The sequence below is a fragment of the Microtus ochrogaster genome, linkage group LG5 (genome assembly GCF_000317375.1).
Source record: "Microtus ochrogaster isolate Prairie Vole_2 linkage group LG5, MicOch1.0, whole genome shotgun sequence".
NCBI classification, from domain to species: Eukaryota; Metazoa; Chordata; class Mammalia; order Rodentia; family Cricetidae; genus Microtus; species Microtus ochrogaster.
The window spans coordinates 58723408-58748370 of NC_022031.1; the positions used below are offsets into that span (position 1 = coordinate 58723408).

General features: G+C 40.1%; 1 protein-coding gene across 1 annotated transcript in view; it reads left to right on the plus strand.

Annotated features, from left to right (window-relative positions):
• The window catches only part of Rab2a (RAB2A, member RAS oncogene family), a 76000-nt gene that overhangs the window by 38289 nt on the left and 12748 nt on the right, over positions 1-24963 (plus strand). Inside the window, exons 4-6 of the mRNA XM_026786641.1 lie at positions 6356-6438; positions 6846-6938; positions 15825-15936. Coding sequence (XP_026642442.1) covers positions 6356-6438; positions 6846-6938; positions 15825-15936 — 288 coding nt within the window. The remainder of the gene's footprint in view (positions 1-6355; positions 6439-6845; positions 6939-15824; positions 15937-24963) is intronic.

Here is a 24963-nt window from a genome sequence, read left to right on the forward strand (position 1 = left end):
GTCTCTCTGAGGCGTCTGCCCCCGAGAGGAGAGCTGTGGAGTCTCTGAGCTCACTTCCTCTTCCGCCCAGCATTCTGCTCCTCCCACTTACGTTCTAACCTATCAGGTCAAGCAGCTTCTTTATTAAAACAACCAATGACCTTCCTCCATCAATTCAGCTTGTGTTTTTGAGACATCTCACTGGCCTTACACTCCTTCTACCTTAGCCCCTTCTCCAAAAGCTGGGACTACAGGCCTTCACCACCACACTCAGCTGTAAGACATTGATTGAACTTGGGAAAAAAGACCACACTGGGTGTCAGGCTCTGAAGCTGGGACTTCAGGTCGTCAGCACTACACCCAGCTGTTAGACATTGAACAAGAAAACAAAGGGACCACTGGATGTCAGACTCTCAAGAGCTTTGAGTTATTATGAATTTTTTAACGGTACCATAATGCATATAAAGTTGTATTTCACAGACTCAGTAGAGGAAAGGCCGCTAAATTTGCCACCGTGGGCATTCTGGTTACTACAGAATTGGTGTCAACAGGAAGACTCAGACACATGGGAAAGCCTATTCTGGGGGGTATTTGAGTATTGTAAGGAAGGTGTTTTTGTTTGTTTGGTTGGTTGGTTGGTTGGTTGGTTGGGTTTGGTTGTTTTTTGATTTTCTTTTTCATTTGAAACAGGGTTGTCCTGGAACTCATTCTGTAGACCAGGCTGGCCTCAAAGAGATCCGCCTGCCTCTGCCCTCCCTGAGAACTGGTATTAAAGGTGTGTACCATCACCACCCAGCTTATGAGAGAATTTTTAATGGAGCATAGGGTCAAGCTTCTTTGGGTTAGCAATCCTCTCATGAAAGAAGCAGCTGTGGAATTTCTTTGTGTGCAAGCGTCCATGATTGTGCTCTTCCCACAAAGCATCACTGTAGCTTGAGTGAGAATGGTCCCCATAGGCTCATATATTTAATTGCTTTGTGTTGAATTAAGAGCGGCAGGGCTGCGTCCCCGGCACCCAGCCGCCCACACGGCTAGCTTAGCTTATGCCCCGAAATAATTACACGGAAACTGTATTTTTTTAATCACTGCCTGGCCCCAATAGTTCCAGCCTCTTATTGGCTAGCTCTTACATATTAATCTAACCCATTTTTATTAATCTTTGTAGCCCACAAGCTGGCTTACCAGGAATGATCTTAACCTGCTTCTGCCTGGAGTGGGAGAATCATGGCGACTCCCCGACTCAGCTTCTTTTTCTCAGCCTTCTGTTTTGTTTTCTCCACCCACCTAAGGGTTGGCCTATCAAGGGGCCTAGGCAGTTTCTTTATTCCTTAACCAATGAAATCAACAGATTGATATATGACACTCCCACATCAGCTTTGCCCCAGTTGATAGAACTGTTTGGGAAGGATTAGGAGGTGTGGCCTTGTTGGAGGAGGTGTGTCACTGGGGGTAAGCTTTAGCATCTCAAATGCCCATGCTATTCCCAGTTCTTTCTCTTTCCTTCATGGTTGTTGTCTCAACATGGAGGCTCTCAGCTACTGCTCCAGTGCCTTGCCTGAATGCCTGCTGATGCGCTCCTCGCTGCAATGGACATGAACTAGTGCTCTAACCCTAACCCCAATAAACTCCTTCATCTACATGAGTTGCCATATTAATCATAGTGTCTCTTTTTTTCTTTCTTTCTCTCTTTTTTTTCTTCTTCAGAAAATTAGGCTTGCTCTATTGGATTCACCCTCTCCTGTAGTTGAGAATCTCCATTTATGTGTGTGAGAGAGAGGGAAGCAGGGAACACCCTGAGTTTAATTGAGGTTGCTGGCAGGAGCCAGAGTAAAGATCTGTTTACAAGAGCATGAGCACCTTACCAGTAGCTATACCAGTGAAGAAATTGTCTCTCTTCGTAGCAATCACTGACTACATTTATATCCTTAGTGACAGATGGGGCCTTGTGAGTCCTACCCACTCTATATACTATTGTAGCTGTGTGCTGACAGCCACAGCTGCTGAGAGTTTGGGAGTGCAGTGCCACATCCAAAGAAGGCACACACAGCACTCCACCTCTTCCTCCAGCTCTGATATTTTTCCCTTCCCATTGTCTGCAGTTTTCCCAAACATTGAAGGGGATGCCAGCCAGTAGAGAGGCAGCTTCCAGCCTAGTTACTGCTCTGTTTCTCTGTGTCCTACAGCCAAAGTATGTGGTGTCTTTAGCAGTAGATGATTTTGCCATCTAGTTATGTTGGGTAGCCAACAGCTGTGGCAATAGCTTGTCTTCTTTCAGGGGCTTCTCTGACCAACATCTCCTTTGGAGGTGGGCCACTCCTGACACTGGGTTTTTTTGCCTAGTAACGTTTGGCTTCTGAACAGGACACTTTTATTTACTCATGCAGAATGCCTCTTTTCAACTTTATGAAATCTTTTGAGACTGGTCTCACTCTGTAGCCCTGGCTGACCTGGAACTTGCTATGTACTCTAGGCTAGCCATCTTGTGAGCTTCCAGGCAATTGTTGTGGGAGTTGCAAACACAAGCCACCAAGTCTTGTTTATTGTAGATTCTGGGGATCAAACTCAAATGTCAGACTTGTGTCACAAATGCCTTTACCAGGCAAGCAATCTCTTTAGCTGTGTTTTAGTTTTGAATTAGCTTATCAAGTATCAGGTCTGGCTGACTTTCCCTTTGCTCCTACTTTACCCTGCATTTCTCTGCCTCTCCTGCATAGTTAGATATTTGGCTGTTTTGTTTGATTGTTTTTTAAGTCAGCTGCTTTGTGAACTAATTGAAACTCCTGGTCTATAGTCCCCATATCTAACCCATGTGACTAGGTTTTGCTTTTTGGTGGTGCAGTTCACTTAGCAAGTGGTAAATGATTGATTAAATTGTCATTCCCTGTTATAGTTTTACCTATCATGAATCCCTTACTACAAAAAACTTCTGGCCTATTTAGTTATGAAGAGGACATGTATTTCCTAGTTCACTTAGAATTTAGACCATTAAGTATTAAACTGCTTTTTAAAACTAGATTACTTTGCTTTAATAGGATCAAGAGAACTAACCATTGTGCTAGTTTTATGCCATTAATGTATGTATGCTTGTTTATAATTGGAGAAGCCATAATAAGGCACTTTAGGCCACATGTATTTTACTGGCTAGTGCCATTTCCAGAGATCATGCCAGAGTGTTCTCAGACTTTTCTGTTGTGAGTCAGGTATCAAAACCCCAAAAACTTACGAGATAAGAATTGCTTATTAGAACATAGTAAAGTACAAAGATGTATTGGTAGTCTTTGAGTGTGATGTGTTTTTGTTGTTTGTGTGACTTCAGTGTGAAATGGCAAATTATACAAGTTACTACTTGTAGTGATGAGGTGAGCCTGTCTGCTTTTCGTCCCGCCCGGTTACCGCACGGCTAGCTTTTATACCCAAAAGAATACAAATTGTATTCTTTTAAACACTGCCTGGCCCATTATCTATAGCCTCTTATTGGCTAACTCTCACATCTTGATTAACCCATTTCTAATAATCTGTGTATCACCACCAGGAAGATTCTAACCACCATCCATCTTGGGTAGGAGAAGCATGGCGTCTGCCTCACTTCCCTTCTTCCCAGCATTCTGTTCTGTCTACTCCACCCACCTACGTTCTGACCTATCCTACCAAGCAGTTTCTTTATTAATTAACCAATGAAAGCAACACATAGAAAGAAGACCCACCTACATCAACTACTGTTGAGAACCTGTTGTTTGCAAAGCAATTTGAGAGGAATGGGGATAATTTATAGAAGTTTGCTTTCATGTTTAATTTTATTTCCTTTTGACTGTATCTTGCCTAAGCTGAAGTTTGACATTTTTGCTTATAGTAATATTTTTCTATCAATATGTTTATCTTTATTCATTCCACAGAATGTTCCAAAGAAATCATTCTAAAGCTAGTGGTTCTCAACCTTTCCAATACTGAGACCCTTAATATAGTTCCTCATGTATTGGTGACCCCTAAAATAAAGTTATTCTATTGCTACTTTATAGCTGTAATTTTGCTACTGTTATGAATCGTAATGTAAGCATCTGATATATGCAGGATTTCTGAAAAAGGGTCATTTGTGCCCCCAAAGGGGTTGTGACCCACAGGTTGAGAACCACTGTTTTTTTTTTTTTAAATATTTATTTATTTATTATGTACACAATATTCTGTCTGTGTGTATGTCTGCAGGCCAGAAGAGGGCACCAGACCTCATTACAGATGGTTGTGAGCCACCATGTGGTTGCTGGGAATTGAACTCAGGACCTTTGGAAGAGCAGGCAATGCTCTTAACCACTGAGCCATCTCTCCAGCCCCCGAGAACCACTGTTTTTAAGAATGCTTTTCTTGCTGTTTTAAATGGGACTTTATTTTTACATGTATATTCGCCTGTGGTTTTTGTATGCATGCTTGAATAGGTGCCTATGTTGGAGCATCCATGTACCTACATGTGTGCATGAGGATGCCAAGGGTTGATGTTGAATGTCTTCCTTGATGGCTCTCTGCTTTCTTTACTGAGGCAAGGTTCTCGCCAAACTGGGAGCTGAATGCAATTAATCTAATCTAGCTAGCCAGCTTGCCCTGGGAATCCTCTTGTCTTTTTCTACCAACAACTGGGCTTATAGGCAGTCTATCAGCTCTGTGTGGGTGCTGGGTATCTGAACTCTGGTCTTCACATTTCTAAGCTGTCACTAGCCACACAACTTTTGTTTTGAAATTGTAATACATATCCTTTTTGTATTATTTGCCATACAGTTCTTTCACGGTATACATGATTCACAATAAAATGAATGTTTTAAAGATATACTTAGTTTTCCCATGCTAAGCAATTGAAGAGATTTCCCAGTTTCATTGTTAAATAGAGTTGAAACACACATCTCAGTAAATGCACCTGTAAGCCCATCTAGGATCTTTTTGTTATGTTTTATTTTGGTTTTGCTATGTTTGAGACATGCCCTCCTATGTAACTGAGGCTAGCCTAAACTCACGGCCCTCCTCCTACCTCAGCCTCCCAGGTGTTGGCATAACAGCATGAGCCCCTGTAACTGGCTTATTTTCTAGATTTTGTTTTGTTTGTTTTTAACCTCAAACTATGTGAAAGGAACAGGCTGTTTGTACAAGTTGTTTTTTGTTTGTTTGTGTGTGTGTGTGTGTGTGCGCGCGCATGCACGCACAATGGCTTTTGTCCTCCCATTCAGCATAAAACATGTAACTATTAGAACTGGCTTCTGGGAGAAGACTTGTTAACTTAGATCTGAGAGTTATTGTCATTGAATAAGAAGTGTGTCTGCTATGTGCAGTGGAATACTAACCATTTTGTGTGTGTAGCTGAGACACGAGGTTATACAGTTTGACAGACTTCTCTGAGTGCCACATGAATACCAAGACCCAGTTGTAGGCACTGAGAGTGGGTGATATTCGGGAAGGAGAATTTTCTTGGAGGGTCAATAAGAGAAGATGCTGGAACATACTGACTGCGTTTTAGAACAAAGCAAAATATGACAGATTTTATATTTACATCAGAAAATCAGGACTAAACATGGAAACTCTGAAAATAATATATTTTAAGTACAAAATTACTGCTATACTCATAGCCTTCCCCAGCCTTTCTTAGTAGAATGTTAATACCACAAGATAGAAAATTATTGAATATGACATAATCTCTGGTGCCTGTTTCACAAGATATAAAGATGACTTTTACATCCGGTTGCCTCTTGACAGGCATTGTATATCAAATGCATAGAAAATTGATTGTATGAAGAAAAATTATATAAATTCAATTCAGAACCTTTTTCTGTTTTTCATAAAATGATTGCTCAAAGAATTCCATCCTGAAGCTGTTGAAAGCCCACTGCAGTTTATGGTATAACTGATCAGATCTGCATCCTTGGCCTTCTGACAACCTTTCCACCAGCAGATGGTGGGCGTAAAGATGTCATTCATCATTTATTTACAATGGGCTTTATGTATTCTAGTGTCACAGCTGCCCTGGGGAGTGGGTTACTGAATTCAAATGTGAGGCTCTGGGTTATTTGCTTCCTTTCCAATTTGTCTTCAGAGCTTAGTTGCTAGGAGTCCATTCTGTGCTCTAATCATGATTCATATATTGTGAAGCCATTCAGTAAATTGGGTTGTCAGGGATTGCCAAAAAGGGTTAGGGGTCTTGTTTGGGGGTGAGAGGGTAGTGGGAATGGCCGCCTGTGCATGCTAGTGACTGACACTGGTGCTGTTCTGTGACTTTTCCTAAGACTGGTGACGTTGTCTCCTCTCTTCATGACCTCCTTTTCTCCGTGCGCAGTGTGGGTGTGCTGTGAGAATGTAAAGGATATTTGTTTTAAGGAAACTTCTCAACCTTTGTTCTTCACAGGCAGGGCAGGAGTCCTTTCGCTCTATCACGAGGTCATATTACAGAGGTGCAGCAGGGGCTTTACTAGTGTATGATATTACAAGGTGAGTATTGTCACGTTTTCATCTCGGTACAAGGAGAGTACTTTAAATAAGTGTGGTTACCTGTAATAATGGTATATTACCTTTATGCTCTAGCTACTCACCCTTAAAACTCTATCTTGAATCAAATTTAAATTTATTCTCAAAGTCTGCAGCTCAATTTAAATAATCCCCCGTATTGACCAACTTGGTAGTATTACATAGTCACTGGAACTTTGTAAACTATACTAACAGTTGTATTTATCCTAACTGAAATGTAATCAGTGAGCTCTAAACCCAAATTTCCTGCTTTAAGTATGGTTCTCATAGTGTAAGTGACATGGTTAATGTTGGGGGTGTGTAGGCTGTCCATTGTGCACTTTGAAGAGAAATACTGAAAACTGAAATCACATACCATTCATTATGTTTAGGAGAGACACGTTCAACCACTTGACAACCTGGTTAGAAGATGCCCGTCAGCATTCCAATTCCAATATGGTCATCATGCTTATTGGAAATAAAAGGTAAAAGAACTGACCTACAGCTTAACTTGCATTCATGGTGAACATTGTGCTTACAGTTGTGACTGCTTCTCTTGTAAATTTGTCTGCATGAAGGTACTAGCTTCTTAAGTTTAAAGTTTCATTTATATCCTAAGATATTTCTTTAGATATTACCATTATGTTTAGCTATTTAGTAGTTAATTTATTTTATATGTATGGGTGTTTCACCTGAATGTGTTTACATGCACCATGTGTGTGCCCAAGATGGTCAGGGGAAGGCATCAGTCCCCTAGAGCTGGTGGCTGTGAGCTACCGTGTTCATGCTGGGAATTGAGTCCAAGACCTCGGAAGAGCCAACAATTGTTCTGAACCTCTGAGCTATCTCTCCAGTCCCCAAATTTACTATTATTGCAGTTGTTTTTATTATTATTATTTAAGATATGATTTATTCAAAGGTACACTTTTTAAAAACAGCCCCAGGAATTTCCTGAATTCTTGCACTCAACAAAGTAGGCATATCTCTGAATTCTGTTTAGTCCAGCCTGGTCTGCTTAGTGAGACTCTATCTCAAAAAAAAAAAAAAACAAAATAAAATAAAACCCAGTGATTTGTTGGGAGGTCAAGTAACTATTAAGGTATCCAAACTAGGGTGGGTGTGATGGCTCATAGCAGTAATCTGAGAAGCTGAAGCAGTAATCATTCCATAGCATGACCCTGTTTCCAAAACACTTGAAAAATAACATGATCATAATTGTATTATCCCATTCATTTAAAATAGTTAAAAATAGAAATAAGTGTCTGTACAGAATTCAGAAAAATAGTTCTTGTTTTAATAATAGTCATCATATCTGTTAATACAGTAGTTAGTAGATTAGTTAGATGTATTTCTTAAGTCCTACAGCGCTAGTAGTATTATTCAGTAAATGTATGAGTCTTTCACTTTCTTGTTTAGAGTTACCCTAAGATATTTTTTATATTACTTGATGCTATTATGACAGGTGATACTATTTCCCTGATTCCTTTCTCTGTTCGACATTTGTATATAGGAGGGCTACTGGTTTTTCTAAGTTAATTTTGTATCTAGCTACTTTTCTGAAAGTATTTATTAACTCTTGGGGTTCCCTGGTGGAATTTTTAGTCATTATAGTGAAAAAGATACCCCCAAAGTAGTACCACTTATTAGAGGAAGTGTGTCACTGTGCGGGTGGGCTTTAAGGTCTCCTATGCTCAAGCTATTTCCAGTGTATCACAGTTCACTTCTGCTGCTTGTGGATCAAGATGCAGAACTCTCAGCTCCTTCTCCAGCATCGTGTCTGCCTGCATGTCGCCATGATTCCCTCCATAATGATAATGGACTAAACCTGTGAAACTATAGACCACTGAAATTAAATGTTTTCCTTTATAAAAGTTGCTGCGGTCATGGTGTCTCTTCACAGCAATTGAAACCCTCAGACAGTCACTTATATATGCTGTCTTATCTACCAGTGAAGCTATTTTGACTTCTTCCTTTCCCATCTCTATCCCCTGATCTTCTTCAGTTGTCTTATTGCACTAAGACTTCAAATACTATATTGAACAGGTATGGAAAGAGTGGACAGCCTTGTCTTGTTTCTGATTTTAGTGGAACTGCTTTGAATTTCTCTTGACTTAAAGTTGGTATTGGCATGGGCTTGTTGTAAATCACTGTATCTAACGAGATGACCACATGGTTTTTGTCTTTCTGTTTGTTTATATGGTGGATTACATTTATCGATCTACATATGTTGAACCACCCCTGCATCTCTGGGGTGAAACCTACATGATCATGCTAGATGACCTTTTTGAGGTGTTCTTGAATTTGGTTTGCAAGTGTTTTATTAAAAGTTTTTTGGGGCTGGAGAGATGGCTCAGAGGTTAAGAGCATTGCTTGCTCTTCTGAAGATCCTGAGTTCAATTCCCAGCAACCACATGGTGGCTCACAACCATCTGTAATGGGGTCTGGTGCCCTCTTCTGACCTGCTGGCATACACACAGACAGAATATTGTATACGTAATAGTAATAAATAAGTAAATATTTTTTAAAAAGTTTTTGCATCTATGTTCATAAGGGAAATTGGCCTTTAATTGTCTTTGTTAATGTCTTTATGTGGTTGAATATCAAGGTAACTGTGACCTCATAAAACAAATTGGGCAGTGTTCCTTCTGTTTCTACTTTGTTGAATAATTTGAGAATTATTAATATTAACTCTTCCTTGAAACTCTGGGAGAATTCAATTCTAAAACCATCTCTCTGGCCCTGGGCTTTTTTTGTTTGGGAAACTTTTAATGACTGCTTCTATTTTACTAAAGGTTATAAGTCTCTTTAAATTGCTTATCTGATCTTAATTTAACTTTGGTAAATATATTGAGAAAATTGTCCATTTGTTTTTTAGATTTTCTAATTTTATGGAGTACAAGTTTTTAAAATATGTCCTTAACGATCCTAGATTTCCCTAGTATCTATTGTTATAGCACCCCTTTCATTTCTAATTATGTTAATTTGTGTAATCTTCTTTTAGTTAATTTATATAAGGATTTTCTCAATGATTTTCTCAAAAAAACCAACTCTTTTATTTCACTGATTTTTTTTTAAATTGATTTATTTGCTGTTATTATTTGTATGGTATTGGTTCCAGCCTGAGTTTATTTCTTGCCATCTACTCATTTAGGGTGTGGTTCCATTTGTTTGTTTGTGTGTATTTGTTTGTTCTAGCACTTTCAGATGTGCTATTAAATTACTAGTAAGAGCTCTCTAATTTTTTTTTAATGTAGGAATTCAGTGCTATGAACTTGCCTCTTAGAATCACCTTCATTGTGTCCCATGAATTTGGGTATATTGTGCATTCATTTTCATTCACTTTTAGGAAGTGTTTATTTTTTTAACTTAAGTGTTTATTTCTGTCTTGACTTATTTTATTAATTCAGGAGAGAGTTGTTCAGTTTCCATGAGTTTGTAAACTTTGTGTTGTTTCTGTTATCATTGATATCCAGCTTTAATCTGTGGTCAGATAGGATGCAGGGTGGTATTTCAGTTTTATTCTATCTGTTGAGACTTGCTTTGTGATGGAATATGTGGTCAATTTTGTTCTGTGAGGTGCTGAGAAGGAGGTGTATTCTGTTGTGTTTGGGTGAAATGTTCTATAAATACCTGTTAGGTATATTTGGTTTATAACATCAATTAGCTCAAACATTTCTGTAGACTGAAGTTTTGTCCTGCCTGGTCCTGCAGCCATTCAGTCTCAAATAAACACACAGAGGCTTATATTAATTATAAATTGTTTGACCCATTGCTCAGGCTTATATTACTAACTAGCTCTTGTAACTAACTCTTAATTCTTCTCTATGTTTAGCCATGTGGCTTGGTACCTTTTTTCAGTGAGGCATTATCTTGCTTCCTCTGCGACTTGCTGGCGATGGACTCTGCCATTCCTCTTCCCCAAATTCTCCAAGTCTGGTTACCTCGCCTATACTTCCTGCCTGGCTATTGGCCAGTCAGTGTTTTATTATACCAAATGAGTGACAAATTTTTATAGTATACAAGAGCATTTTCCCGCAGCACATTTCTCTGTTTAGTTTTTGTCCGGCCTGTCTGTTGGTGGGAGTGAGGTGTTATCATTAACTGTGTTATTTGAGCTATAATAGTATTTATTTTACAAACTTGGGTGCCCTTGTGTTTGGTGCATTGATACTGTGAATTGCAATGTCCTCTTGGTAGATTTTTCCTTTGATATATAGTATCTTTTCCCATCTCTTCAGATTAGTTTTGTTTTGAAGTCTGTTTTATCAGATATTAAAATGGCTACATGAGCTTGCTTCTTAGGTCCATTTGCTTGGAGTCTCGTTTTCCATCCTTTCGCCCTGAGGTGCTGTCTGCCTTTGATATTAAAGTGTGTTTCTTGGATGCAGCAACAGGATGGATCCTGTTTTCGCATCTCTTCTATTAGTCTGTGTCTCTTTATTTGGGGATTGACACCATTGATATTGAGAGAGAGACAGAGACAGAGACAGAAAGAGACAGAGAGAAGTGAGTTTCCCCTCATTTGATTTGCTGGTCTCAGATTCTTTCTTCCTTGTGTTTTCTTAGGTGTGGTTAACCTCTTAAAGTTGGAGTTTTTCTTCTCGCACCTTCTGTAGGGCTGGATTTGTAGACAGATAATGCTTAACTTTAGTTTTATCATGGAACGTATATTTTCTCCATCTATTGTGAATGAAAGTATTGCTGGGTTTAGCAGTGTAGGCTGGCATTGGGATCTCTTAAAGTTGTTAGAGACCTTCTGGCTTTTACACTCTCCATTGAGATTGAGAAGTCAGGTTTAATTCTGTTAGGTCTGCCTTGATATGTTACTTGGTCTTTTTTCCCCTGCAGCTTTTAATGTTCTTTCTTTGTTCTGTATATACGATATTTTTATTATGTGCCAAGGGTACTTTCTTTTCTGGTTCAGCCTATTTTGTGTTCTGTATGTTTCTTGTACTTTTATAGGCATGTTCTTCTTTAGGTTAGGAAAAATTTTATTCTATCATTTTGCTGAAATTATTTTCTGTGCCTTTGATGTATTTCCTTTCTCCATTTCTGTTATTTTCAGATTTGGTTTCTTTCTATAGTGTCCCAGATTTCCTGGAAGTTTTGTTCCTAGGATATTTTTAGATTTAAATTTTTCTTAGACAGAGATACCCATTTCTTCTGTTGTGTCTTCAATGTCTGAGATTCTCTCTTCCATATCTTGCATTCTGTTGGGGAGATTTGTCCCTGAGATTCCTGTTTGAGTTCCTACATTTTTTATTTCCAGAATTCCCTCAGTTTGGGTTTTCTTTATTGGTTCTATTTTGATGTTCATGCCTTGAACAGTTTTACTTATTTACTCCAACTGTTTGTGTGTTCATAGATTTTTTTTAAGAGATTTATTCATGTTTTCTTTAAGGACCTCTATCATATTCATAAAAGCCCTTTAAAGATCTTTTGTGTCTGTTTCAGCTATGTTGGAATATTCAAGGTCTGCTGTGGTAGAGTTCCTGGGCTCTAGTGGTCACATACTGGTGTGGCTATTATTGTGTTTTTATGCTAGGGTCTGTGTGACTGGGTTTGATAAGACTATAATCATAGGTGCTGATATCTGGTCTTGTCTCTGGTGGGGTTTTGTTCCTTGGTTTCTGTTTCCCTCTCTGGTTCTTAGGAAAGTGTGGTGGCTGTGTGTTGCCATTCCTGTGGGGTCCTGCTAGATGTGGCCGCTGTAGGTTCTAAGTAAAATGTCTTTCAAGGTATTGTGACCTGACACTTAGGAATGGAGATGGGCTAGTGGAGGACTGTAGGGGTCCACGGGAGAAAGGAAAGCAGGACATTCCACCATTGCTTGGGAGTGGAGCTGAACGGAGGGAAGGCTGCAACAGATGGTCTGCTGCCGACCTGGGGCTGGAGTCTGAGAGTAGAGGGAGGAGTAAAGAGCTGCAGGTAGCCGCCTGCTTCCCTTGCTGGAGGCCTGTGCCTTCCCAGGATGCCTCCTGGCGTTGGGGGCTGTGATAAAGCAGTGCATGAGGAGAGGGTGCTTTAGAGGGAGATCTGTGTGATCCTCTGGAAATAGGGGTAGAAGGGGTAGGTGGCCTCGGCAGGTGGTCTGCAGAGCTAGGGATGAGACTAGAGGATTGGATTTGGAGGAGGGGGAACGGTGAGAACCTACAGTTTGTTCTTGTTTCAAAATATATCCTGTAAGCAAATAGTATATTTAGAAAAGTAAAAAATTAACTCATTTAATAACAAGTTTGTTAAAGCTTTTATTTCATTAATTAGTGAAGAAACCATTTAGATATATGTCCAGTCCAAAAGAGAACTCAGAGTACCAAGCTAGTCAGATAAGGAATGCCACCAGATGAATTTACAGACAGATGAACAGTGAAGACTATTCACGGGCTGATAACTGTAGTTCACGCCTCCAACATTGCAACTATTGTGTTATTATTCATTTCCACAAATAAACCTCTGTCTCTGCAGTCTGAAAAATGTGAAATATGGTGACAATAGAGGGAGATTATAACACTGAATGTATATATTAGGGGGGAATCATATCTTTTTATCAAAGTGAGAACCTGGGTGAGTGTGGTGGTATATGCCTACAGTCCCAGTCTGCAGAAGGATCACCAGCCTATGCCACTCTAGGTTATACAATGAAACCCTGTTTTAAAACAAACACCAACATAAGAAAGAAAAGGCAAACATTGACATCGAAAGCTAGTGGTTTTGTTTGGGGAGTTTGAGAACAAGGTCTTTACTGTTTTGGCAATCCTCCTGTCTCAACTTTCCTAGTAATAAGATTACAGGGGTAAACCATCATGCATGGCTCCAAAAACTAATTTTTGGAAAATAAGTAAAATAGATAAGCACCACATTATCAGAATCAGAAATTAAACTGTAACATTGCTACAGATCACCTGTAACTGTTCTGCACAGACTGGAGAGCGTATGCCACATTCATGGGTCTTGAAACCACATTTTGTGTACCTCACTGACTTAGTTATTAGAGTTTCTATTGTTGTGAAGAAACACCATGACCACAGAAACTCTTATAAGGAAAACATTTAATTCAGCTAGCAGTTTAGGGTTTCAGAGGTTCAATCCATTATCATCATGGCGGGTTCATGTCTGCTCAAAGGCTGCAGTGTGCAGGCAGACGTTGTGCTGGAGAAGGCGCTGCGGAAGTGGTAGGTCACACTGGGCGGTATCTAAGCATATATGAGACCTCAAAGCCCACTTCCACAGTAACACACTTCCTCTAACAAAGCCATACATATTCCAACAAAGCCCACATATCTTAATAGTACCACTCCCTTTGGGAGCCATTTTCTTTCAAACCACCACACTCAAGAAGGCTTCGAATTCACTCTGTAGCCAGGAATGACTCTTATTCTCCTCTCTCCACCCTGCAGATGCTGGGAATACAAGCATGAGCCACTGTAGTAATAGGAGCAGCGGGGCTGCGTCCCCAGCACCCCACTGCCCGCACGGCTAGCTTTGCCCGAAATAATTACCAGGACACTGTATTCTTTTAAATACTGCTTGGCCCATTCTCTTCTAGGCTAATTCTCACATATTAATTTAGCCCATTTCTAATCATCTGTGTGTAGCACCCCAAGGTGCGCTTACCGGGAAAATTCTAGCCTACATCCATCCTGGGTCGGAGCTTCATCGCGTGTGCCTCAGAGAACAGAGCTCTCGCCTCTGCCCGCAAGAGTGGAGCATCGTGTCTCTCTGAGGCCTCTGCCCCCGAGAGGAGAGCTGTCGAGTCTCTGTCTGAGGTGTCTTACCTCACTTCCTCTTCCGCCCAGCATTCTGCTCTGTTTACTCCTCCCACCTATGTTTTAACCTATCAGGGCAAGCAGCTTCTTTATTTAATTAACCAATGACCTTCCTCCATCAAGCCACCATACTCAACATTTGTCTTAAACGTTATTCTAACCCCAACCAAAATTTTGTGATTTTTAAGGGGTTTAGTTACAATCTGTTTTTAGAATTTTTTTTAATGTGAAAATGTAATCTAACCATAGCAACTTTGACATAGTTCCAACAATATGGAAGATCTATTGGTCTTACTAATAGAGATTGTAAGATTTTTGTTGTTATGTGTTGTTGAATGGGCTGTTGTCTGGTTGTTTATTTTTGTTTTGTTTTTTCACAAAGTCTCTATAGTTGGGCTAGAACTTACTCTATAGACAACATGCTATCCTTGAACTTTAGTGAGCCTCTGCCAGTTTCCCTAATGCGGGGCTGTAGGTATGCGGCATTATGCCCAGCAAGGGTTATATAACAAGGCTCCTATAATCACATTAGTACTTCAGTCACCTGTTACTGTTATTATGAGAAAATGCCTGACTGAAAATCAAATTCAAGTGAGAAAAAGTTTCGTTAGATTGCTCAGTGCTCTCTCTTTGGGTCTACAACAATGCAGTAGCTCTTAACTACACTGGGGCAGAAGCTGTTAGCAAAACAAACAAAAAAACTAGTCACTGTGAGATAGCCCAGAAGTAAAATCAGGAATGTAACTCATTAATAAAGAGGAATGAACTATTGATATATACTCAGAATAATTATGCTAAGTGAAAGGCAGTAGAGCAGGTCAACCAGCTAACCATATGCATGCATTTACATAGACAGTGCCAGTAACAGTTTTGAACTTTTATGATAAACTATGCTTAAAGAAGCTCCTTCCTTCACTAAGCCAGGTATATATATAAACTGCAAGGAGACACCAGCCTCATAGCTTAGATTTCTTTCTGTCCCTACCCATCTCCCAGTGATTTTGCTGTGAGAATTAAACCAAGATAAATAATCTAATTCATATTTCTTTAACACTTTGGATTTTACAAAGTTTTCTTTTTTTTTTTTTTTTTTTTTTTTTTTGAGACAGGGTTTCTCTGTGGTTTTGGAGCCTGTCCTGGAACTAGCTCTGTAGACCAGGCTGGTCTCGAACTCACTACAAAGTTTTCTTTAAATGGGGGAAATTGAATGGCAGATGTTTTGATTCCATTCTTAGAAACTGCGACACTGTGGCTGGTGGATGAGGAGATTGGGCTAGCCTTTCTTGTTGAAACTTACTCTTAGCCACGTGACCTTCTGCTCTGGTAGCCACTGCACTGAGAATGGAGCGCTGTCCCCTAGCTGCCTTCCCACTCCTGCTCTAAGCTAACGCTCTGGAACTCGGACTTGGAATACTTTTCTGCCGGAATTCAGTCACTTGAAAGTTCACAACATCATGAATAATGCAGCTAATTATGAGCTCTTTGTGTATGTGTGAGGTTGTTGAAGAACCGCTCACTGTCAAGTCCCATGGTGTATTTTCTGCTGACTGACTCCTCTTTGCACTGGGTTAGTTACTAATCTGACTCCTTCTCTTCTGTGTTCAGTGACTTAGAATCCAGGAGAGAAGTGAAAAAAGAAGAAGGTGAAGCTTTTGCACGAGAACATGGACTTATCTTCATGGAAACTTCTGCCAAGACTGCTTCCAATGTAGAAGAGGTAAGTAAGTGAGGGGCCTCCATTTGCCTGCAGGCTTTGTATTCCATAATCCTCAACATTGCATTCACCGGTCTTTATTTTGTAAGTTTAAGTTTCTAGTAGTTGTTGAATATAATAAAATGGAACAATTGGTTTTCTTTGAAATTCTTTATAACGTGTATTTTCTATCCGGCTCTTGCATTGTCTTCTGAAGCCCTGTAGCCTGCATGTGTCAGAATATCTCTGAGCACTGTGTGAGAATCCTGCTGTCTTTAATGGGTGAAAATTACATTACGTCATATTTTTTATTGAGCTAATCAGTCCGAACTGTTAGTTTTCTAGACATATTTTTACGCTATATTGTTTGGATATACATCTATACATAGACGAATAGAACTACTATAGTCTGTATTTTATCAAAAGAGGAAATTTGAGACTAAGAAAGCAGTTTACTTGAAGTAATGCTGAAGTTCTGCCTCCTGTGTGAACAATTTATAAAATGAAAGAGACCCAGGAAAACAGTGTATGGAAAAGCTCATTGTTTTAAGTATAGCCAAGGAAAGGGCCTTGTGCATCAGCTAGCATAGTACTTTAAACATAGTATCTCAGTAGTAAATATTAATAATTGGTGCTCTTCTGGTTAACCCTTGAATTCAGAAATTAACTATAGTAGTTCTGTGGCACTGGTTTATTCAATGAAGACGTCTTCCTTGGTAAGATACACTTATTTATACTTGGTGAGATACCCTGTGATGATTCTAAATGCGTTTCCTCAAGGTGCTAACTAGTGCTTGTTAGGGGCAATGTTTTCAGCTCGGTAATACACTTCTTCCCTTCACACAGAACATTGGTGAGAAATCTCTTCTACCCTTTTCTGTGTCTTCCAGTAGAAATACACACATATATCTGAAGCTATCCCTTTCAGGTGGTATTGTATTTGAAATCATAAAGGCGAGTCTTTGGTAGGGAAGGATTTCAAGATATCTGAAGCATATCTGCATTAATGAAGAATCACACTATGAGGTCACATAACAAGGCTTTGATTTATGCGAAAAGTTTAGACTTCTAATTCTGTCTCTAATGCCTTTGTGTACTTTTTTCTTAATTAACAAACAATGTCCATTGTAGTAAATTGCTGTTATCCTATTGGTTGAGAATTTAAATAAATGCTGTGTTCCTGGAGTTGATGAGCAGCACAAAAAATCTATATGATTTATAGACTAATTGTTTAAATTTCATCTGAGCAAGAATTTGCCTTACTTATAAGAAAGTGGCATTTTCCTTAACAATGAAAACTAATTTGCCTTCCAAAAGCTAAGCATACTATGATAAAGTACTTTAAGATGGTGACTATATTGTGATCTAAAAAAGGTGGACTCTAGTGGGGCATATTGACTAATGCCTGTAATCCCAGCACTCGAAGCCTGACTCAGAATTGCCTGAGTCTGAGACTGACCTTGTGTCTAACTTCAGCTACTGAGAAGATAGACCAGCTTAATCTTTCCTGCTGCCAAGTGCAACTGAAAAAGAAGCCAGAGTCCCAGGAAAGGGGCACCTTGATGCAACAGAGAGTTCTTAGGGGTGTGTGGGCCGTAGGGTGCTGTTCTAGGCTAGGGCATGATAAAGTGCTTGTCTGATTTGCACAGGGCCTGGACTAGATCCCCAGTACTGCTAGGAAAGAAAGGAAGAGGGAAGGACAGAAGTCAGTGGTGACACCCACTTGTAATACCAGTTCTTCAGGCCAGTCTACCATGTAATGAGTCCCTATTTCAAAAACAAACAAGAGAAGGCTAGAGAGATGGAGAGCACTGGCTGCTCTTCCAGAGTCCTGAATTCAATTCCCAGGACCTACATGGCAGGTCACAACCATCTGTAACCATGACCATGAGATCTGATGCCTCTTCTGGTGTGCAATTGTACATGCATCAAAACACCATATACATAAAGTACATAAGTAAATAGATCTTTGGGGGGGGGCAGAAATTCACTACCCAGATATCTATGTTACAGAAGAAAAGAGGTGCCGTATCCACCTGCACTAGACTGAGATTTTCCTAGCATTACTAACAGTGAAGAAATGGTACCACCATTTCCCACTTAGAGCAGTGTCAGAGGAAGCCCACCAAAGTAGAAGCCTAAATGTAGTCCCGAGTCTCACAACATAGTCCTCAAATGACTAGGTTCTAGTAGAAGGTTCTCTGTATACCTAGACCAGGAAGGTCTTATGCTAGATGAGCAAGAGAGGTTGGGTGTGGTGGCTTACACCTGTAATTGCAGTGCTCGGCAGACTGAAATAGAGTTTCTGTGATCTCCAGTGTGGACTGGTGAGTGAATTTCAAGCTAGCATAGGATACAGAGTAACACCCTGCCTGAAACAAAAGCAAAAGACCACTGAGATGGAAAAGATAGAATTACTGAGGTGGACCCTGAGTTCCTGAGGAATGTGCATATGCCAAGAGTGTAAGGAAGAATAGCTAACAGAGGTCCAGGACAACAAGGTCGTAAGATGTGTGTCTCATAAAGCCCACAGGGGTGCTAAAGCTCTTAGACTCAGTCAGCATGCCTGCATTGCCCACCCACACCTGAGAAGCATGAATTACCAGCATTCTTAGTTCCTGCTCAGGCTTAGTCACTTGAAGACTGTACGTGGAGAGAGGACTGTGTCACCCCAGAACTGCTACCTGCATGAAGCCAGGGTACATGCTGCTTACATAAGTAAGCCTGAGATATGACCACCAAAAACTATTTAAACAGTTTTAGAACCTAAGAGTATAGTAATTGAAATTAGTAAGTCTGATAGGGGTATGATTGAGAAAAGAAATAGCAATGGCATGATTAAACAACAGAAGCTCATGCTGGGGAGGTGGCTCAGGGGTGACAAGAACTCGCTGCTCTTTTAGAAGACTTGTATTCCATCCCCAGCATCCATGTAGCAGCTAACAACCTTCTTTTAACTCCAGTTCCAGAGAATGTGCTGCCCTCTTCTGGCCTTTGTACATAGCACATGCATGTTGCATAGAGGCTTACAGTAGGCAAAGCACCTATACATAACATAGAAACAAATCTTTTTTAAACAATATAAAGTATCCAGTTTAAACTTCAGAGATGGACCAGGGATGTGGCTTCGTGGTATATAGCATTCGCCTCGTATGCATTAAACCCTGGCTTTGAACCCTGGTATCCCAAAATATAAGTTCGAAAGAGGCTTCGAAACTACAGGAAAAGAATAGGCTGGGGGTAAAGATGAATAGTACCAAATAGACATGTGAGATTATAACAAAAGTAGTCATGTATCATTAGTCCTAAAAGAAGAAGGGAAAGAATGTGTCTCTGAAAAGATCTCAAAAAAAAAAAAACAAAAAACTGAGAACTTCACACATTATGAAGGTAGGGGCCAGGAACATACAGAATCAAGCCAAGCCTACCCAAACAGAATAAGACCAAATAAATCTCTAGCAAAGAAAGCTCTGAATGGTCAAATGTCTTGAAAGTAAAAGAAAAAACTTTAAAGCAATGAGAGACAACACCGCAGGTTGTTTGGGGTATGGGACACAGCAGTTCAGAGGCAGATTTCTCTTTGCAAGAAACCCTCTTGCAAAGGTTCTGACTGTAGTAATAGGAGGAGCGGCGGGGCTGTGTCCCGCCACCCAGCTAGCTTTACCCGAAATAATTACACGGACACTGTATTCTTTTAAACACTGCTTGGCCCATTTCTATCTAGCCTCTTCTAGGCTAATTCTCGCACCTGGACTAGCCCATTTCTTATAATCTGTTGTAGCCCACGAGGTGGCTTACCAGAAAGCTTCTAGCCTATGTCCATCCTGGGTCGGAGCTTCATCGTGTGTGCCTCAGAGAGCAGAGCTATCCCCGTGTCCGCCCAGGAGCCGGGAGTATGGCGTCTCTACTCCAGACAGCAGAGCTGTTGAGTCTGAGCTCACTTCCTCTTCCTCCCAGCATTCTGTTCTGTTTGCTCCTCCCACCTATGTTTTAACCTATGAGGGCCAGCCAAGCAGTTTCTTTATTTTTTTAACCAATGACCTTCCTCCATCATCTGACCACTTGCAGAGGACTAGGGTTCAGTTCCTGTCACTTATGTGGCCGCTCACGACCATCTGTGACTCCAGTTCCAGGGGGTTCCCACTCCCTTATCTGGCCTCTATGAGTATTGCACACATGTGGTCCACATGTATACATGCAGGCAGAACACTCATATACATAAGATTTTTTTCAATTTCAGAAGAAAGTGGCATGTTTCTCAAGAACTAAATAAAAAGAATTGGTAACCTAGAATACTTTACCTACCACAAATGACTTTTAGGAATGAAATAAAAATCAAGGATTGTCAGATAAATAAGTTTGTCAACTGCAGATCTACCATAGAAGAATGTCTCTAGGAAATGAAACGATAAAAGAAAAACTATCAGGCTGGAGAGATGGCTCAGAGGTTAAGAGCACTGACTGATCTTCCAGAGGTCCTGAGTTCAATTCCCAGCGACCACATGGTGGCTCATAACCATTTGTAATGAGATCTGGTGCCCTCTTCTGGCATGCAATCATACATGAGAAAAAATGTTGTATACATAATAAATAAATAAATCTTTTAAAAAAGAAAAGAAAAACTATCTCAGAGCATTGTAATGAAAGAAAAACATAGTAAAAAAAAATAAAGCTGAATAAGACACACTGTTGAGTGTTATAAAGTGTGTCTGATGGTTGAAGCAACCCTGCCTGCTCAGTGTAGTTATCAGTGTAGGCAAGTAGAAATCTCTTAGCCCGTTGGGCGGTGGTGGCGCACGCCTTTATACCCAGCACTTGGGAGGCAGAGGCAGGCGGATCTCTGTGAGTTCGAGACCAGTCTGATCTACAAGAGCTAGTTCCAGGACAGGAACCAAAAGCTACAGAGAAACCCTGTCTCGAAAATCAAAAAAAAAAAAAAAGAAAAGAAAAGAAAAGAAAAGAAAAGAAAAGAAATCTCTTAGCCAATATGTAATGAAGGGACATTATAGAAAGTAAGGTCTCTAAACTTTACTAGATTTGTTTGGTAAAACAAAGGCCCTAGTAAATAGTGGTTAATTATGTATGTGTGGTATAATACCTTGTGCTGTACTTGAAAGATTTTCTAAAGAGACACCAGGAACAATATACAAATCAAATTTAAGTCTAACAAATGTTTAAATGAAAAGGAAGCAGGGAAGTTGGGCGTGGTTATGCATTCCTATAATCCCAGCTTCTTGAGAGGCTGACACAAGAGGATCACAGTCAGTTCGGACAATTTAGGGGAGGCACTATTTCAAAGTAAAGGGTTTTCAGAGAACTGACATAATGTAACGAGCCCTGGTTAAACACATACGCACAGCAAACATGGAAAGGAGAGAAGGTGTCGGGGGCAGGTGATAGATTTGGACCTTATATGTCAATAATATGTAATAGAAAACTTAATCAAAAGAGAAATAAGCGGAGAGAATTAAGAAATATATCTCAGCTACAAGGCATGAACAAGAAACTTCAGATATAACATTATAGGGAGACTGAAACTGAAGTAATTGAGAAAATTATATTTAGATATTAATAACAGAAAGTGGAAGCTGAGCAGTGGTGACACTTGCCTTTAATCCCAGCACGGGGAGGCATAGGCAGTCAGATCTCTGTGAGTTCCAGGACAACCATGGCTACACAGAGAAACCCTGTCTTGGGGGCTTGGGAAGGAAGGAAAGGAAGTGGAAGTGGCTGTATTAGTAACAGATGAAGTAAAGATAAGATCAAAAAATAATAATTGCCAGAGACAAAGGGGGATATACTCCATAATAAGTCAGCTCATCAGGAAGACAGAAGTTTCTATATTTACCAGCTATAGCTTAAGATACCTAAGGCAGAAACTGGTGCAACTGAAAGGAGAACTAGTTGTGTTCACATTAATGTGAAAATAGAAGCTCCTTACAGGGCCTTCAGATCGTAGACAAAATACTAGGTCATAAAATAAAAAATAGGATTTAAAGTACTGAAGCCATGTAATATAATTTCTAATCACAGTAGACTTTAACTAGAACTCAAAAGCTCGTTGCTGGAAACACTTGTAAATGAATGAAGTATGGCTCTAATCTGTGAGTCAAAGAGGAGCTCTCCAAATACAAAAACATAATGAACTAAATGTGAATACAACTGTATTGTGGTAATTTGGAGCAAACTGTTGAAGCAGCCCTGTAGGAGATGATGTGTACCATAAATGCACACATAAGGAGGAAAGGTCTCAAAGCTTGATCCTTCCTTAAGAGCTCAGTGCAAGATAAGAGAGAAAGAAAATAAAGACAAAAAGTAGGCGAATGTCTCCCTGACTGAGGCAGGAGGATAATCATTTCAAGGCCAGTCTGGGGTGTGTAGTATAATCTTATATGAAAGGGAGAGAGGGAAAAAAAAGTCAATCTTATTGAAAACAAAAATTGTTGACGCAAACAGCTGGATTTTTTTTAAAGCATCAATAAAATTAACAAGCTTCTGGCAAGACTGTCCAGGAGACACAAAGCTACCAGCATTTGTAACAAACAGAAGACTGGCTTACCGTAGACCTTGAGGTACAAAAGATAAGAGAGTGCTGTTGTAAATAGTCATACCCACATAGAGATGACAGCACAGATGAAGTGAACCAGTTTCTCTTAAGCAAACCATCTCAACCCACCCATTCCTATAAATTCAGATAGAGTGGTTCCTGGACACGATTCAGCAGCCCAGCAACATCATGAAGAACCAGTTCCTCTCTATCCTGCTCCTCTCTCTTCAGCCCTTGTATCCTCAGCCTTGTGATCATATCTAACAGTACTCAAATATCCCACAGTCATTTGGTGACATTGAGAGGTTTAAATATGGTCTTGGGAAACCCAGAACGTAGGAACCACTGAGCCAGTACAGACGTCTGACTCCCTTGTGGGATACAGAGCTGTGCTGGGGTGAGTGCTAGCAGGAAGTGTTGAACTGTGGGTGGTCTTTGCCAGAGCTACAGTTTCTTGACTGTATATTTTTCACTATGATTAACCTAACAAAAACATGGAATTATTTGTTAGGGAAACCGGTGCGGTAGATGCAGAAGTGTATAGCTCAAAGTCTAGGGAAAGGTAGAAATCGCCACCACAGTCCAGGAACTTCATATGCTCAGTGCTGCAGAAGCTCTTGAAGTAACTAATTTGAGTAGTCCTTTAAACTGTTAAGGACATTGAATTCATAATTTAAAAGCTTCCTCGGAGCCAAGCGTGGTGACCCACACCTTTACTCCCAGTGCTTAGAGACGGAAGCAGGTGAGACTGTGTGAGTTTGAAATCCCTGCCTACGTAGTGAGTTCTAGGACAGCCAGGGAGAGACCCATATCGACAAACAAAAAACACATCCTCACAAGAAATCTGTATGGCCAGATTGCTTTGTTTTGTTTGGAGAATTCTAAATGTTTAAAGAAAGAAAGAAATACCAGTTCTAGACTGTCTTCCAGAAAGCAGAAAGTAAAACTTTGCTTTTTATTTTATGAAAATAACATTGCTCTTACACCAAACCAAAGACAATACAAGTAAAGGAAAAATACAGACATAGACAAAAGTCCTCAACAAAATCCCAGCAAGTAGAATTTTAGAATGTATACATGTATGTGTGTATTTATAAAACGTATATGATCATGGCCAGATGAATTTCTCTAAAATAATTGGTGCTTGCTCGACATCCAAAATTGAATCATGTAACCTGATCATAGCAATTGATGCAGAGAAAGCATTTGATAAAACTAATCACTCACCCATGCATTTTATTTTTTCTTTTTTTTCTTTTTTCTTTTTCTTTTTGCAGGGGGAGGGAGGGAATCTTAGAAAATAAAATTGAAGAGAATTTTCTCAAATCATTAAAGAATGTGTACACACACATCACATACAACTAAAGCTAATGGTACCCTTCATTACAAAAAAAACGAATGTCATGCCCCTTAGTTCAGAAACGGGGAAAAATACCTGTTTCTGCTCTACTGAACATGTTGACGGAAGGCCTAGCCTGCACACTATTATTAGAAAAAAACGAAGATATGCAGCTCAGAGCAGAACAATTAAAACTGTATTACATCAGTGGGAAAATCTCCAGAAAATTGCAAGGTGGAAGTCTAGAATTATTAAGGTAGTTTAGCAAGGTTGGCGGATTCATGATAAACACAAAAATCAATTATATTTCTCTTAAATACTAGCAATGGAAACATGAACTTCAAATTGAAGTACTGCCTATAGTTACACAAAGATGTAAACCTGAAAGTCTGTATAGCAGGTTTGGCATATGGCTCAGTGTGTAAAGTGCTTGACTTGGCAAACAGAAGGCCTGATTGTGAATAGTGTGACCTATAGAAAAGTCAGACACTGTCAAACATTCTTGCAACCCCAGTTTTGGGGGCTGGAGAGGGCATAAAAAGAGGCAGATCCCAGAAGCCAGCTAATCTAGCCAAATCATTGAGCACTGGGCTCAGTGAGAGATACTGTCTCAAAAAAATAAGATGGAGCTGGGCATGGTGGCACACACCTTAACTCCCAGCACGTGGGAGGCAGAGGCAGGAGGATCTCAGTTTCATGCCAGTCTGGTTTACATATAGCCAACACCAGGACAGCCAGGGCTACATAGAGAAATCCCATCTCAGAAAGAGAGAGAGAAGAAGAGGAGGGGAGGGAGGGAGGGGAGGAAAAGAAAAAAGCTTAAAAACTAAGGTGGAAAAGCAGCTGAGGGTGATGACACCTATACTCACATGTACCCATATGTGCATATTACCAAACACACACAGAACTAAATGTGTGTGTGTGTTGAAATAGGAGCGGCGGGGCTGCCTTCCCAGCACCCTGCTGCCCGCACGGCTAGCTTATGCCCAGAAATAATTACACGGACACTGTATTCATTTAATCACTGCTTGACCATTTCTATCCAGCCTCTTCTAGGCTAACTCTCGCACCTGGACTAGCCCATCTCTAATAATCTTCTGTAGCCCATAAGGTGGCTTACCAGGGAGATTCTAGCCTACGTCCATCCTGGGTCGGAGCTTCATCG